The sequence below is a fragment of the Rhinopithecus roxellana genome, chromosome 18 (assembly GCF_007565055.1).
Source record: "Rhinopithecus roxellana isolate Shanxi Qingling chromosome 18, ASM756505v1, whole genome shotgun sequence".
NCBI classification, from domain to species: domain Eukaryota; kingdom Metazoa; phylum Chordata; class Mammalia; order Primates; family Cercopithecidae; genus Rhinopithecus; species Rhinopithecus roxellana.
The window spans coordinates 60258337-60274735 of NC_044566.1; the positions used below are offsets into that span (position 1 = coordinate 60258337).

The 16399-nt window shown below is 39.1% G+C and overlaps 1 protein-coding gene across 4 annotated transcripts in view; it reads right to left on the reverse strand.

Annotated features, from left to right (window-relative positions):
* FRY (FRY microtubule binding protein) overlaps positions 1-16399 on the reverse strand; it is a 271683-nt gene that overhangs the window by 4528 nt on the left and 250756 nt on the right. For 2 of the 4 annotated variants that reach the window (XM_030922400.1, XM_010367069.2), the window contains exons 58-60: positions 15985-16068; positions 4822-4932; positions 35-237 (exon numbers count right to left, since the gene is read on the reverse strand). In XM_030922400.1, coding sequence (XP_030778260.1) covers positions 35-237; positions 4822-4932; positions 15985-16068 — 398 coding nt within the window. Of the gene's footprint in view, positions 1-34; positions 238-4821; positions 4933-15960; positions 16069-16399 lie in introns of those variants that run through there. The other 2 variants (XR_004054740.1, XR_004054741.1) reach the window with 2 other exon arrangements.

A 16399-nucleotide genomic window follows, 5' to 3' on the forward strand; every position in this document is an offset into this window, starting at 1 on the left:
TCCTGCAACCACCTCTACAAGAAATAGCAGTCACCTGCACTCCCTGATCTGCCGCAAAGCTTTGCCGAGTTCGTTGTTCTTCAGGCACTCCAGCATGGACTGGATGGCCGCTTCAGTGGACGTGAAGGTAGGCTCGGACCACGCACCCTCTGAATAGAGAGGGTCAGCTGCAATGACTGCACTGGCTTCCTTCAGGTGTTTCTTTAGGTCACTCAGTTCCCTGGACATATTCAGCAACTGTTTCAAAAAAAAAAAAAAAAAGTTTTTTAAACTATATTTAGGTGCTGGGGGAATTTTATATCCCAAAAGAAAAAAAAAAGAAAAAGAAAAAAAAAGGATCTTATGGGTGTGGTTAAGCATAAGCTTAATACCTTGGTAAATTCAAATAGGTTAGATGACATTGTACTCCATGGTATGTGTAGGAGATTGTGGAGTTGGATGCATTGGATACGTGTCAACTGCTGAGATGCTCTCCTTATAGAAAAGATTAAGACTTCATTTAAAATGGTTTCTATTTAAGTTCTACTTAAATAGGGAATAAATACAGAAGGAAAGAATACAAGAGATCAGGCTCAAGAGTGAGTAAGATCTGGGTTCAAATGCCAGCTCTGCAGTGTACTGTAGGGACATGGACAAGTTAATTGACTTTTATGTGCCTCAGTTTTCTCATCTGTGAGACTGAAGATAATAGCCATCCTAAAGGTTTATTTTAAAGATTAAGTAGAAATAATGTATACAAAATGCTTAGTACAGTCCAGCACCTAAGTGCTCAATAAACGTAATCGTGACCAAGGACTCTGTCCTAATAATAAGTTTTTCTCACTCTTGGTTCCATGCCATGGGAAAGTGCTGAAGACACAACTTTGAGAAGGAGGAATAATCTTAAACTAATGTTTGTATTAATGCTACAGCAGTAAAACATATTTTACCTCGAAGGTATTGGAACCAAAGGATCCAGAGTGTTAAAAAGTAAAGCATAAGAAAACCTGTGTTACTTCTAAGTGTCTCAAAATATACTATGGAAGATGGTAGTTTTGCAATTTTATCTCAAGAACATTAAAAAAATTGGCATAAAATTAAAGGTTTTTTTTCTCTTTGTAATGCAAGTTGATGATGCCTGTTTACTTTGGAAAGTTATTTATTCAACATCTTTGCTTTTCCTCTTCATTCCCAACTCACTCATGGTACAAACTATAAAAAACTGAAGCTTTGAAGGATTAGTTTTTCTTCGCACACATGCCTGTTAAATACAACTACCTACTATAGAAGTAGATTTAAAATTTACTGAAATCATATTTTAAAACAAGGTATTAGAATATCTTAATTTTGTATGTGGTTTTAAATTTGAAAGCACATTTCTTCTTACTTTAAACCTAGATAGGTTTTAAACATTGTGTGTGTATATATATATACAGTATTTAAAACTTAGATAGTATTTAAGCACTGTGTGTGCATGTACCCATATAAATACACACACCGAGTATACCTTGGAAATATTCAGTTCCAGACATCTGCAATAAAGTGAGTCATGTCAATTTTTTGATTTCCCCATGCCTATAAAAATTATGTTTACACAATATTGTAGTCTAAGTACACTAAGTCTAAAAATGTACATACCTTAATTAAAAAACACTTTATTGCTACAAAAGGCTAACAATCCTCTGCGCCTTCAGTGAGTAATTATCTTTTTGCTGGTAGAGGATCTTGCCTTCATGTTAATGGCTGCTGACTGATCAGGGTGGTGGTGGCTGAAGGTTGGGGTGATTGGGGCAATTTCTTAAAATAAGACAATAAAGAAGTTTGCTTTATTTATTTATTTATTTATTTACTTATTGAGACGGAGTCTTGCTCTGTCACCAGGCTGGAGTGCAGTGACGCAATCTCAGCTCACTGCAACCTCCGCCTCCCAGGTTCAGGTGATTCCCTTACCCCAGCCTCTCAAGTAACTGGGATTACAGGCATGGGCCACCATGCCCAGCTAATTTTTTGTATTTTAGTAGAGGCGGGGTTTCACTATGTTGGCCAAGATGGTCTCGATCTCCTGACCTCGTGATCTGCCCGCCTTGGCCTCCCAAAGTGCTGGGATTACAGGCATGAGCCACCACACCCGGCCAAAGTTTGCTTTATTGATTGACTCTTCCTCTCATGAAATATTTCTCTGTAGCATGTGACAGCATTTTATACACCTTGGAACTTCTTTCAAAACTGCAGTCAATCACCTTAAACTCTGCCACTGCTCTATAAACTAAGTTTGTGTAATATTGTAAATCTTTTATTGTCATTTTGACAATGTTCTCAGCATCTTCACCAGGAGTAAACTTCACCTAAAGAAACTTTGGGCTGGGTGTGGTGGCTCATGCCTGTAATCCCAGCACTTTGGGAGGCCAACGGGGGTGGATCACTTGAGGTCAGGGGTTTGAGACTAGCCTGACTAACATGGTGAAACCCCGTCTCCACTAAAAATACAAAAATTAGCCGGGGGTGGTGGTGCAGGCATGTAATCCCAGCTATTCGGGAGGCTGAGGCAGGAGAATCGCTTGAACCTAGGAGGTGGAGGTTGCAGTGAGCCGAGATCATGCCATTGCACTCCAGCCTGGGCGACAGAGTGAGACTCCATCTCAAAAACAAACAACAAAAAAAAACTTTACTTGTTCATTCATAAGAAGCAACTCCTCATCCATTCAGGTTTTATCATAAGACTACAGCAATTCAGTCACATCTTCAGGTTCCACTTCTAATTCTAGTTCTTTTGCTATTTTTACCACATCTGCAGTTACTTCCCCTACAGAAGTCTTGAGCCTCTCAAAGTCGTCCATTGGAATCACCTTCTTCCAAACTCCTGTTAATGTTGATATTTTGACTTCCTTTCATGAATCATGAATGTTCTTAATGGCATCAAGAATGGTGAATCCTGGCCGGGCATGGTGGCTCACAGCTCACTTTGCAGGGGCCGAGGCAGGTGGATCACCTGAGCTCAGGAGTTCAAGACCAGCCTGATCAACATGGTGAAACCCCATCTCTACTAAAAATACAAAATTAGCCAGTAATCTCAGCTACTCAGGAGACTGAGGCAGGAGAATCGCTTGAACCTGGGAGGAGGAGGTTGCGGTGAGCTGAGATTGTGCCATTGCACTCCAGCCTGGGCAACAAGAGCGAAGCTTGGTCTCAGAAAAAAAAAAAAAAAAGAAAAAAAAAGTATATCTTGACCATGTGGCAAATAAAAAAGAAAAAAGTTGATTCCCATTATCTGACAACTTATAATTGAATAGAGGAAAACTGGTTGTGAAGGCCTACTCTCTTGAAATAAGCATTTGAAGGTTGTATAGTTTTTTCCTTTTTTCAAACTGAGTAATAAAAAAATGGTAAAATGGTTATAGTTTGTCTCTTGCGGCTCTTCCTCCTCTGCTCTTAGATAGTGAGGTTTCCCAGGTTTCATCCTCACTTCTCTGCTGTCATTGGCATGGTTTAATTGACTTCTGCTTTTTCACAATCACATCTATGCCTTTTGTCCAGATCTCTCCCATGACCTCACATCTAACCACCTGCAAGATGTCAGTCACTGTTTAAGCCAGGTCTTGGTCCAGTATGCAACAACTGACTAGCCGGCAGAAGGCTTGACTGTCTGGACACAGCACTGCCTCAGTCCTTCTTTCTATATCCCTGTCTCAGCTTTGGTGCCACTGGTCACCTGGTTTATATAAGATGGAACCTGAGTGTCATCCTCTCCTCAACTCTTCTTTCTCCTTCATCCCCTCATCAGTTTCACTGATCTTTTGTCCTGTGTCTCACATTTCCTTCCTCCTCTCCATACCGAGGACTTCTGTCCCAGTTCAAGCTCTCTCCTTCTGTTTGAACTATTTCAGCAGCCTCATCACTGGTCTCCATGTCTCTGGTCTAGCTGTCATCAGATCCACCCTCCACATAGCTGCCACAGAGAGCTACCTGAAATACTCCTAGGCACAGCATGTCTTATGATCTTGTCTTTACCCCTCTCTCTTCTGCCTTATCTCATAGTTCCTTTCTGGTGCACCTTCTATTGTAGCAATACCAAGTAGCTTGTAGTTCCTTTCTCTTTCTTCCCATCAGGCTTATGGCCATGCTGTTTGTTCTTACTGGAATGCTCCTCCCTCACTCCAACTCACCCTCTGAGAGTCCACTCAGGTGTGGTTTCCTCCAGCAAGCTCTTCAGTTTCAACCTTTCTTACCTCTAGGCAAATGAGGCGTTAGTCCTCTGTGCTTCTATAGTATCTAGTACACATCACCATTATTCCACTGACTACATTCAGTAGTATTTCTTCATTTGTAGAAAAATTTTGGCTCACTCAGCAGTAAAAATTATTTCATTTTAAATATTTTAAAATATTAAAACATCCTGGTGCTAAGTAGGGCAGGGAAACTGAAGAGAACCAAACACATCATACAGACATTTCCTTCTTACCTCAAGGTAACGGCAAGTATGAAAAACTAATGTAAAGAAGAAAACCCACACACATGGAAACTTTTCAAATAAGGATGCCCAGCCCCAGGGCCAGGATCAGGGAGATGCAAGCAAGGCACCTAGCGCATAACCCACAGGAAGGTTCTCTCCTACACGCATTCTTAAATTTTAAGGCATGTCACTTTCCATACCTATTCCTGACTTTGCTTTTAAAAATGAGAATAGAAATACATACAGGACATGTTTATTTCAGACTTGTGCTTGAGCAAAATAATTATGCGGGAATACAATCACTTGGGCAGTTATAAATGGGGTGGAGTGGGAAAGAACAAAAGAAATGATTTTCATGGTGGGACGTGGGGTTGGAAAGCATGTAGACTCACCTCTGGCATGGAGCTAACTTCGTGCACCTGGCCGATGAGCTTACAGTAGGACTGAAAAAGCAATAGCAGCTGGAAGTGTAGCTTATATAATCTCTGACACAGTTCCAATTGCTAAAGAGAAATTGCACAGGAAGAAATAGTTATTATTAAGGATCATTCCCATATAACTAGTGAAATCTCAATGGAGACAAACTTTTTTTTTTTTAATTAAGAAAACATAACCAGCTGTTACTCCAAATAAAACAGAAAAACAAAATATAGTCATTAAATATCAGTGAGAAATCCACGGTATAATTTTGATTATAGTCTGTGTAATGGATGACTAATTAGAGAGTAGCACCTACAAAGGGACTGAGTAGACAGCCAAATTTCCATTATATTTGCCAATTAAATACCTACCAATTATAGCTGAGTGGTTGTCTTCATTTTTATAAGCTATAAATTATTTTTAAAAAGAAAATTTTCCTTTTATTAAAAGCATATTTGAAAGGCAAAACATTAAGCAGTTCTAGGTGTTAAACTTATAAATTCAGTAGACGCCTGGGCCCCTGTAAACGTACAGTCACATGGTCCTCCAGAGTCCTGTAACAGGCTTACTGATGATACGTCTACTCTGTGCTCAGTAAGTACTTGTTGAATTAAAGAGAGATAAAAAGGGACCACAAAATGCTTAGAAAAAAAGAAATTACGAACACATTTGAAAATTTCTGTGGAAAGGACCTCAAAAAGTAATCATACACAATGGCCCTTGAGCCACATAGATACCTCTGGAATTTAAAATGTTTCAGGGGCACATTTGTGCCTCTGTACCCTAGAGTGTGGTCTTTACACAGTTTATGTATACTATGAGGGAAAAATAATAATTCCAATGCCAGTGATCGACTAGACTTGGAGCTGTACCCTCTACACTTTGCCTAGTTTATTCCAAGAATGAGTTTGCTCCCAGGTAGTGAGTGGATGGGATTCTGTGAAAGGAAAGGAACAGCCTTCGCTCAACAGAATTTCATGGCCAGCAGTCACCAGTGAAAGTGAGTTAAATATGTGGTTTAAACTAAATGCTTCACTGTTCAGTTTTCAAATGGGGTAGGATAAATAGGGCCTTTCTTTTACCAAGGACTACAAAGAAGGCAGCTCAGAATTGAGAGCTTCTAAGGTGACTTAAAACTGTTTCCCCCAATCAGTTTAAGGAGAGAAATCACAAGAATTTAGGTTTTAGGAAGAATGTTCTATTGATATTATTAACAGACTTTTGATCCTAAATCTTAAAAGTTACTAAAATTCATGCTAAGACTATGCTGAATGGTTTCCTTTCTCTTCCTAGCCCTTCCCTGCTCTTCAGGGGAGAACCAATTCTGCCTAGATTATTTGATCTCTCAATACCGATAACCAGCCTAAGATTAAAGCAGCAGCTACACTGACTAATTAACTCGAACTGGATGTTTGGTTGTTTTAGTAAAATATTGTATTTTGTGGTCTTTAAACTTCTCTTTAGGGGAACCTTTAAAAATCTGGTATAAAAGATAACTGCCAGAGACTTGCAAATAAATAAAAAAATATTGTTTAAAAACAATATTACCTTCACAATTTAGGGTGAAACCTAGCTATGAAAACTCTGACTTTCCTGTGCCAAATCATAGTAGTTATTACCCAGAATATTCCACTGATAGTATGAGAATTCATAGCAATGTAGGTTTCTACTTTGGGGCGAAAGCAGCCCAGAATGCTACTAATAAACTGCCATGTCTTAATCTACCAAATAAAATAAATTAAAATGAGAAAGGGAAAACATGCTAAGAGATATAACAGTAACGGTAAAAGTAATGGTTGTTATGGGTCCATGCCTAAATGGACAAAGAGTATGAAAGAAAGTTAACTTACTGCAAGAGATTCCATTTGCTACACAGCAAGCATGGCACAGGAAACAAAGGAAAGGAAAGAAAGTACAGGGTCAGTGTCTGCATGCAACAGAAAGCACGGCCCTTTTCCAAGAGCAGAACCGTCAGCAGTATTAGCATTGCTCACCCAAACTTGATAAATCTTGCAAATGTTGTACCCATTCAACATGCATAGCGTTCCAGTTAAAAACAAGCTCTAATGGGAAACATATCACTGAAAAAACATAATGTTTTTTAGGTTCTCTGATTAATCAGTTTAGATTTTGTCAGTCAGTTTTAGAGACCAAAAATCAAAACTTGTATTGCTTGAAGATTTTAGTGTATAAGTGTGCATAATATGTGAACACAGTAAAACTGAGAGGAAGCCAGCTTAGTTATTTGAAGAATTATAGCCCCCAACAAATTAGACTATTGCTTTGTATTAAGGCAGAGTCTTTAATATGTTCAGTTTCATATCTACTAAACTATGACCTTCCTATTAACATTGAATATAGTGAACAATCTACATGGTATTTTCTTTAGTTGGATTGCCTTGCACATTGAGAATATTTTATAGGACTACTATAATTTTTAATTTCAAAGGACTAAACATTGTATACCCTCAAACAAGTGTGAAATATGACAGGTAATTTTCTTGCATTTTACTTTTTATAACAATTTTTTCTCCCATAGACAATTTCTTTTTTCTTTTTTTTTTGAGATAGAGTCTTACCCTGTCGCCCAGGCTGGAGTGCAGTGGCACAATCTTGGCTCACTGCAACCTCTGCTCCCGGGTTCAAGCGATTCTCCTGCCTCAGCCTTCTGAGTAGCTGGGATTACAGGTGCATGCCACCACACCTGGCTAATTTTTGAATTTTTTTTTTTTTTAGTAGAGATGGGGTTTCACCATGTTGGTCAGGCTGGTCTCGAACTCCTGACCCAGTGATCTGCCCGCCTTGGCCTCCCAAAGTTCTGGGATTACAAGTGTGAGCCACCATGCCTGGACTCAATAGACAATTTCTAAAAGTAAACTACAACTAATAGTTAGTGTAAAATAATGTAAAATTGTAACTGCGCCATGTTCAACACCAGCTACAATTTTTTTTTTTTTGAGATGGAGTCTTGCTCTGTTGCCCCAGGCTGGAGTGCAGTGGCGCAATCTTGGCTCACTGCAAGCTTCACCTCCTGGATTCACACCATTCTCTTGCCTCAGCCTCCCAATGCAGCTGGGACTACAGGTGCCCGCCACCACGCCCGGCTAATGTTTTTGTATTTTTAGTAGAGATGGGGTTTCACCTTGTTAGCCAGTATAGTCTTGATCTCTTGACTTTATAATCCGCCCGCCTTGGCCTCCCAAAGTGCTGGGATTACAGGCGTGACCCACTGCGCCCGGCCAGCAGCTACCATTTTTTGATGTCACCATATCATAGAATTAGTTTATGGAAAGTTTGGGTATGTGGAAAGAGATAAGTAAAACTTGACAGAATGTATTTTTTTAAAATTAATGACCATTCCTAATTATGCATCAACATATCTGGTTCTGAATTTTCAAAATATTTAAGGACCTAACAGTTTCTAATCCAATAAAACCCCCTTATTTTAAAGCTCTTTCAAAAAGTCTCTGAGTTATCATCGTTTTAATGTATTGTACTTGAAAATAAGGTACAGTAAATAAGAACACATGAAACTATCAACTTATTATTTATTAGTATCTACAAATGTAATTAAAGGACTGCCACCAACAAGCCCTACCCTATCCTCCAAGGGTCTCTTCTTCCCTTACTTATCACTTGCTTGTCATGTGGGGTTGGCACACTGATGCATATTATATTATGTTTACTAAGTAGTTTTTTGGACCTTGGCCATCAATTTCTTTCAAAGTTTGGAAGACAAACACCTGTAAGCCTCTGATGTGGAGACTACACAGCTTCAGGTATTTACTATTGTCAAGAAAACTTTACATCTAGAGGTTTCTAAAATCAAACTTTCTGTTCTGAAATACAATGTCATATAAGATAGTCACACAGGGAGAGTCTTGTCTATATAGATGCAGAATTTCCAGTGCGAAGACTTTTAGACAACATCAAATATGACTGAAATGTTTAGTATGCAGTTTAGGAAGTAAACATTTGCTACCACGGGATTTACTTTTCAGAAGTGTGAAATGAAGCAAGTACTGAGTAAATTACAAGTGAAGAAAACGGCTTTTTATTGCTTTCCAAAACAAGGTTATAATCCAAAGAGGTCATCAAATCAGTTCAAGTAAAATCTTTTCTGTTCAATAAAGGCAGAGGAAACTTTTCGACTCCAGCTTGGTGCTAAGGAATTTCATTGTCAATGAATTCCTCCCACTCAGCTCTCAGGGCACAAAATAGTGTTTTTCTTGGGAGATGGCCAACTGTGATGAATGCCAGTTCTCAGGATTCTTCCTAAACGTTCCTTTTTAGGTACACTAGTTCAGGCTTCCTTGACATTTATTATCTCAGAATCTTTCTGTAGGCCACAGGATGGGACCTAGTTCACATTTAGAGTTCCAAAAAGATACTGAAAAAAGCCTTTCTGGGGGGCCATTTTATGGAAAGTATTAAAATTCCCCTTGTCCTACCATCCTGTGCTAATGTTTTTCTGTATCCACATTCTAAAAATAATCCCTTGAGAAGTCTTCATAAACTTATCTGTGTTTTGGTGACTTTAGGTTCTTTTGAACATGTTGTGGGAATGTCCTTGTTTTATTTAGTCACAAGGATTTTCTTCAAGCCCCCTTCCTGCTTTCCTGGTATGGCTTGATTTATAAAATTGGATTTAGAGGTATGTTTTCTCAAAATGAGGAAAAAAGATCATGGAGCCAAGATATTAAGAATTTATCATAAACAAATGAGGAATGCATAGCTTTTAAAAGCCCAGAATAACTGAACTCCTGCTGATCGATGGTAGCATAGCCATAGCTGGGTTCTGTCTTCTGTTCTCAGCTGGATTCTATGCTTATGACATACCCAGCCAGTAAAAATCTAAGACATTTTTGATATGATAGAAGATGAACCACAGTGTACTATAATAGCTATTATTTTCATCTCATTTAATCTCTGAAAGTCCTGCGTTTAAATTAATGAGATAAAATTTAAATAACCTAGCCTAATGATGAAATCTCCTAAAAGGTGGGAGTAGTATGTACTTATTTGTTGCTAATAATACTTGGGCCTGGCACATTGATGGCTACTGCATTAACTTTGTTAAGTAGTTTTTTGGACCTTGGTCATAAATATCCCTCAAAGCTTTGAAAGATAAATACAGCTATGATACAGATTACACATCCTGAGGTATTTACTTTTTTCAAGAAATCTGTAAGCTATCTTCAGCAGACATTTCTTTAGCCAATATGAGAAAGAATATGGCTTATAGAGGAAAGACTGACTATATCTGAAGGATGATGTTTAATAGATGATAACTTAACTGGAGAAAAGTCTTGTCTTGTTCAACACTTAACTTGTTCCATTTGTATAAGAACAGAGGTTGTAGGCTTCTCATCCATAGATTATATAGATAGAAAATACGTAACCGAGAAGGCAAGTGTCCAAAAAGACCCTAACCGAATGATGATTTGAATATAAGAAGATGAAATGTAGTAGGGCTAAATGTAAATTATTGTCCTTGAGTTCAAAGAGTCAAATGTTCAAGTAGTGCTCAAAAATATCTGTTGAATTATGAATGTATTAACTAAAATCGACAATACATGATGTGGAAACATCTCCAGCTTTTCTGGGTCCACCTCTGCAGAACTGGATGATGAACTATGTTAATTAACTATAAGGAGACTAAAGCCACTGCCTGCAGAACCCAGAGCCGAGAGGTCTGCAGACTTTGTTCCCTGACCTCCATTTATGTTCACTTAAACCACCGACTAGTGGCCACTCCAGAATGAATTTCACAAGAGATGGAGAGGTCAATGGAAACCAAAATCCTTAGTTGGAAATGCTGATTTTAAGTCATGAAGAGATTTATTTCTCCTTTTGATATGTGCAGGCTGAGAAAACACTACTAAAGCAGTGTCTGCAAATGAAAGTGATCTCATGACACAAGCAAATCCCATGCCTTGATTTATGTCCTATTTAGTGTATGCTGCACCTTATTCTAGGAGAACTGGTATTACTATCACCAAGAAGCCCAAATCATTGACTAGTAATGGCTGTCTTTAAAAAAGAGCTTTCCCCAAAATACACTTCCCAAATATTGGAAATAATTTTCTTAGAAACATGGTTTGTTTTGTTGTTTTGAACGTGCGCTGAGAATGTTCCTCCAATATATCCCTCAGAAAGCGAGTTCAGCAGACAGGTGCTTGCATATGCAGAGCTGCTTCTCGCATATGCAAAGAATAATACTCTTTCCTGTTTTCTTTTTGGAAACTCAAGCCCTTTCTATCTAGCTTTATTCTTCATTTTGGAGACTTAGGTACAGAGAAATATTTTTCTGTTATAAGAAAAGCAACAGGCCAAGCATCATGATGACTGGTGCCTGGCTCCTGCCTTGAGCATTAGGAACTCACTGGGCAGGAGGGATGGTGGAGAGTCCATATGGGTCTATACTTAGTGCTAGCTCCTTGTTGCCACTGAGGAAGGCAGGCCCAGTGTTGCTAGATCTTCTTATTTAGAGACACCAGGAATTCTGTTTTGAGTGTGTGTGTATGTGTGAAAGTCTGTTTTGTTTTGTTTTTTTGTTTTTTTTTTGAGATGGAGTCTTGCTCTGTCACCCAGGCTGGAGTGCAGTGGCGCAATCTTGGCTCCCTGCAACCTCCGCCTCTCAGGTTCAAGTGATTCTCCTGCCTCAGCCTCCCAAGTAGCTGGGATTACAGGTGCCCACCACTGCACCTGGCTCATTTTTGTATTTTCAGTAGAGATCATATTTCACCACGTTGGCCAGGAAGGTCTCGAACTCTTGACCTCGTGATCCACCCGCCTCATGCTCTCAAAGTGCTGGGATTACAGGTGTAAGCCACCGGGCCTGGCCGTATGTGTGGAAGCTTAAAATTTTTAAATGCAAGGTCAGTTAATATTGTGCAAGCTTAACACATCTGTGAATTGGTTATAGTTCACAAGCCACCAGTGCATACACTTTCTTCATTATTTTTATGTCTGCATCTTTAAGAATAGAAGAAAAATTGGAAAAATAAATATTCAGCACCCAACAAAGAGATATATTGTCTTCCACAAACAATTCTACAGCAATCCTCACTTAAATCACCTGTTAAGAATGACTAGGAATTTTCTACTGGCAAAGACTGGACCAGACTGGGTAGGGCTTGGGGGTTGATAAGCTTTGATATGCATGTCTGTATACCGTCACCATCTCTGACAGACTGATATCTTTATTCAAGAATTTACTTTGCTAGGTTTAGTCGGGTAAGCACTAATCCTTTCACGAAGTGCACACTTCTCTGAAATAGAACAGATATGAGTAATAATTATCGGTATATTCATATTGCTATTTATATCCAGACATAGAATCTGCAAGTTATAAGTTCAGTTATCCACATTCTACATGTCCTCAGGCAAGGGTGTGCTCAGAGTAACTGGCAACATCAAATCATTCCAGAAGACAGAGAACCTGATTACACAGGAGTGTTGGAGAGAATGCCTTAGAGGTAAGTTAAGCAGTGCTCTGAGGCCAGACATTGGTTGGGTTTTGTTTTGGGCTGGAGGCCAAATGGTAGCTCTAGTCAGCAAAATTGTATCTCCACATCTCTAGATATAAGATCTTGATATTTAAGTGGAAAGACACAATCATTTCTCCTCAAGGCCCACCTTTCGTGTGTAAGGACTTTTTTCCCTCAGTTTTCTCTCACAGCCCATTTCTGGCCTTGTTGAGTGTTACCTATGATGGGAGCCGAGGCTGCCTGATTTGTGTACTCTGCATGGTGCCTAGCCATGCCTCAAGGCTGGTGGAATTAGGAAGTGTGAGGTTTGAGCTGCATGCCCAGTGGCCAGACTACTTCCAGGATCTACTAACCAATTAAAACAGAGACTGTAACCAAGTATCCAGATGACTTAAACAAATCTCCCTGCCTTGCCTGACTTGCTAGGATTGCTAACCTCTTTTGTTAGGTGGCATATACTTTGCCTTCCAGATCAACCACAGACTCCAGAATTGTTACACCTGTAGGCCTGGAAGCATCTTCCTTAGGACATCCGGTCACTGCTTGAGTTCTCTGGTCACCAGTGTGTCCAGGAGCCATTTGGAAATATTCTGAAACACTGAGCTAACACTGACAATGGGGCCAAAGCTTGGTTGGTTTTTGCAAAAACGTTGGAAACACCAGACTCAGAATTTGCCCTTCCATTATTGCTTTCCTAGCAAATCCCACTCTCATGCCTCTTGGGTGTTTTATGCATCTTCCCTCCTTATTCGTGCAGATTCCTAAAGCTTTATTAGACATTTAGACATATGCTGGAAATTATTCTCGAGTGTTTTCCCATGTGTATGTTTTGCCTCCAAAATTAAGCTAGAGAAAGTGTGGACAAATGGAAAGAATATGGCCTTTAGACTTTGCCTGTCAGCTTCAGTTTTCTTAGCTGCAAAATGTTAAAACCCTGATTTCAAAGGATTGTTGTAAAGGATCAGATGAGATTACATGTGTACAGTACTTGAAAACATTAGTTTCTTCTTTCTACTTTTGTACTCTCAAGCCTTCATAGTAATGCTAACAGAGTTGTCACATCTAAACAAATGAATAAATAGATGAACTCTATTTTTTGAGTCCTTGGGTTTAGTAAAAACACAAGAAAAGAGAGGGAGAGGAAAAAGTACTACAAAATAGAAGCAACGAAAGAGGTGCATGAATAGGAAATGGGTAAAAAACAATAAGCAAAAATAAGATAGATATTTGTTTGAAGAAGGTGAAGAAGAACCAGGTAAAAAGGAGGGAGAAACTAAAACCAAGTAAAACAACTTAATAGAAATAAATCACAAGCATAACATAAATACATATTTTAAAGTTGGAATGTTTGGGAAATAGGATAGGTTAACTGGAATTTCTGGTTATCCTTAGGGTTAACCAAGAAGCTATAAACAAACAAACAAATACATAATAGATTTGGTTTCAACCCTTGTTCGTAGAAATCTGCGAAGTATTAATGCACTTTCCTGTCTGAGGTTCTGTTATAGAGAATATAATAGAATTTGATGATTGAGGACAAGTTTTCAGAAAACAAATTGTGTTTTACATACTACTATACAAACCAGACTATAAGCCAGATTAGATTTATGCTCAATGTAAATCCTAACCTGGTAACTGTTCTCTGGCCTGAAATTGGCTTAACAGCAGATTACAGTGAAGGGAGGGCTGGGCTGGAATGACAAGCCATGAGTACTACTGGGTGGCCATAAAATCTGAAACTTAGATAATACTTCATTTTTTAAAAATGTATTATGTCTGGGATATGCTAATGGCACAGGTTATTTAGTGAAAATCCAAGTCACAAATCATCTGAGACATGATGTCACAGATGCATATATAGGGATTGAGGGAAATGCCGGAGTTTATTGTGATTTTTGAACAGCATATTTCAATTCTGCTTTGCTTATGGGAGACATTACATAAGTCATTAAACACTTATTTTAAAAATGTATGCAAACTAGTTATTGCCTATGTTGACAGACGTTGTGTCTAAGCTACATTTCTGCCTGTCACTTCTCAGCCATGGAGCCTTGGATAAGTCAAGCTGTGGTGTCTTCAGCTATAGAATGGGCAAATGCTGCCACTCTGCTTCCCATCCAGAGAGATCAACTGACTTAAGGGGTGTGAAAGTGCTCCGTAAACCATAAAGTGAGATATAAATGTGCATCTTCAAGAAGGGCAGCAATGTGGAAACGCAACCTCTACTTCAATGCCCTCTTTAGATATTTCTCAGCTTTATAGTTTGCTTTTCAATCTCTGATCTCTTCACTAAAACTTATCAAGGGGCTTGCCTAGGGACTCAATCAATGCTGGCATGGACAGTGTTACTCTCAGGACTGCAAACTTGCTCAATAACAAATACCAAATTGGAATGGAACCACTGGTGTTTGGTTGAAAATGTTCACTCCAAACCTCTGATCAGAAACCAGACTTTACTGGATTCATTTTACGTAATGAAGTACTGCTTCTAACACAGGAAGATGTTTTCAGATCATCCAGAGGGTGTGCCATGTAAAACACTTTTCCAGTAGTAACGACATAATTCTGAGGTAATACCTTCTCTCCCTAGATGGGGCAGCAGCCTCCTAAGTTCCCTTAACCACTCTTGCCACTTTGAGCTATTTCCATAGTAGACAGAGTGGGATCTAATGACCTAATCATCCCCACTGTTAACCCTTTTCAGTTGCTTATTATTGCCGTTAAACACCAAAGCCCTGCATGGGCTGGCTTCTGCCAAGTTCTCGACTCTTCTCAACCGTTTCTCCACGGGGCTTTCGGTGCCGTCAGTCACATGGGCTCTCCTTGGTTCTTGGAAAGGCCTGGTTTCCCTGCCTCCGGGCCTTTACACAGACTACAGGCCCACTTCTCTCCATCTCATATTTTAGATCTCTGCCAAGATGTTACTTTCATGGAGAACCCTTCCCAGAACTGCCCGCCCCATCGGATCAGGCAGCCTTGCTCTGTGATCTCTCAGCTTCCTCTTCTTTCCTGTCCTTGATGGTCCTTGTTGCAGTTAATAGCTGTATGACTGTTTCATTGATGTCTGTCTCGCTGACAAGATCAGAAGCTCCACAAGGGCAGAGGCCTTGTCAGTTGCTCATGATTGCCATACAGGAGGCACTCAATATGTGACTGCAGAAAGAATGATTTTCATCCATTCCTACTCTGTCCTTTAATTTCCTTTATCGTATGGCACACTGGTCTGAGGTGTGTAGCAATTCTAAATGAGAAAATCTGTTTTACAGTGACTGCTGAAAGGTCTAGAGAAACTTCCTTCATTAAAGAAACTAAGTGGTTCAGTGAAGAATTAATGAAATTTGGCTTTATAATCTGAATTAAGAATAAATTTATTAGGAAATTATTAGTATAGTTAGACAGTATCCAGCAAAGAAAGGTTATTTTATACCTCTACTTTTCCAAAACAAAGAAAATCCCCCAAAATCCCATGAACACACAGTCATGCTGGAATGTCATTCTGTCTTACTCTGTTGGTTTCATGTAAATGTTTGGGGTGATTCATTCTGCCTCTTCTTTTCTCAAGTTCCAGGCTTCTTGGGTAGACCAAAACTAACACACAATGTCAGAGCACACAAGAGACCCATTCTAACAGGCTTTTATTACCTTTTCTTCAGAGTCCCCTGGCTGACAGGTAATTACTCCATCTCTTGATCCTCCTGCAAATGTTGCCTTGCAATTTGCAAGCCACTGTTGTCAGAAAGAGAGGGGCAGACATAGGTAAATTCAGCAATGTTCTGAGAACATGTTTAGTATCAATTCTGTTAGGAAAAATTCATTAAAGTTCTAATGACAGTAAAATGAAATTGTGCTGTAATGACTCTTTGAAAAGGGTCGTATTTGGGGGTTAAAGATGAACTGTTGGAAATTAAAAGTATCTGTTTATATGGGTTCAGTGATGGTCATCTAAAAATACAATTTCAGTATTATACTGTGTTGCCCTAGGGAATGGTTTCACCACACTGTTCCTAATTTATGTGTAAATGAATATATTATGGCTAGAAATCTTCCATATGATTAG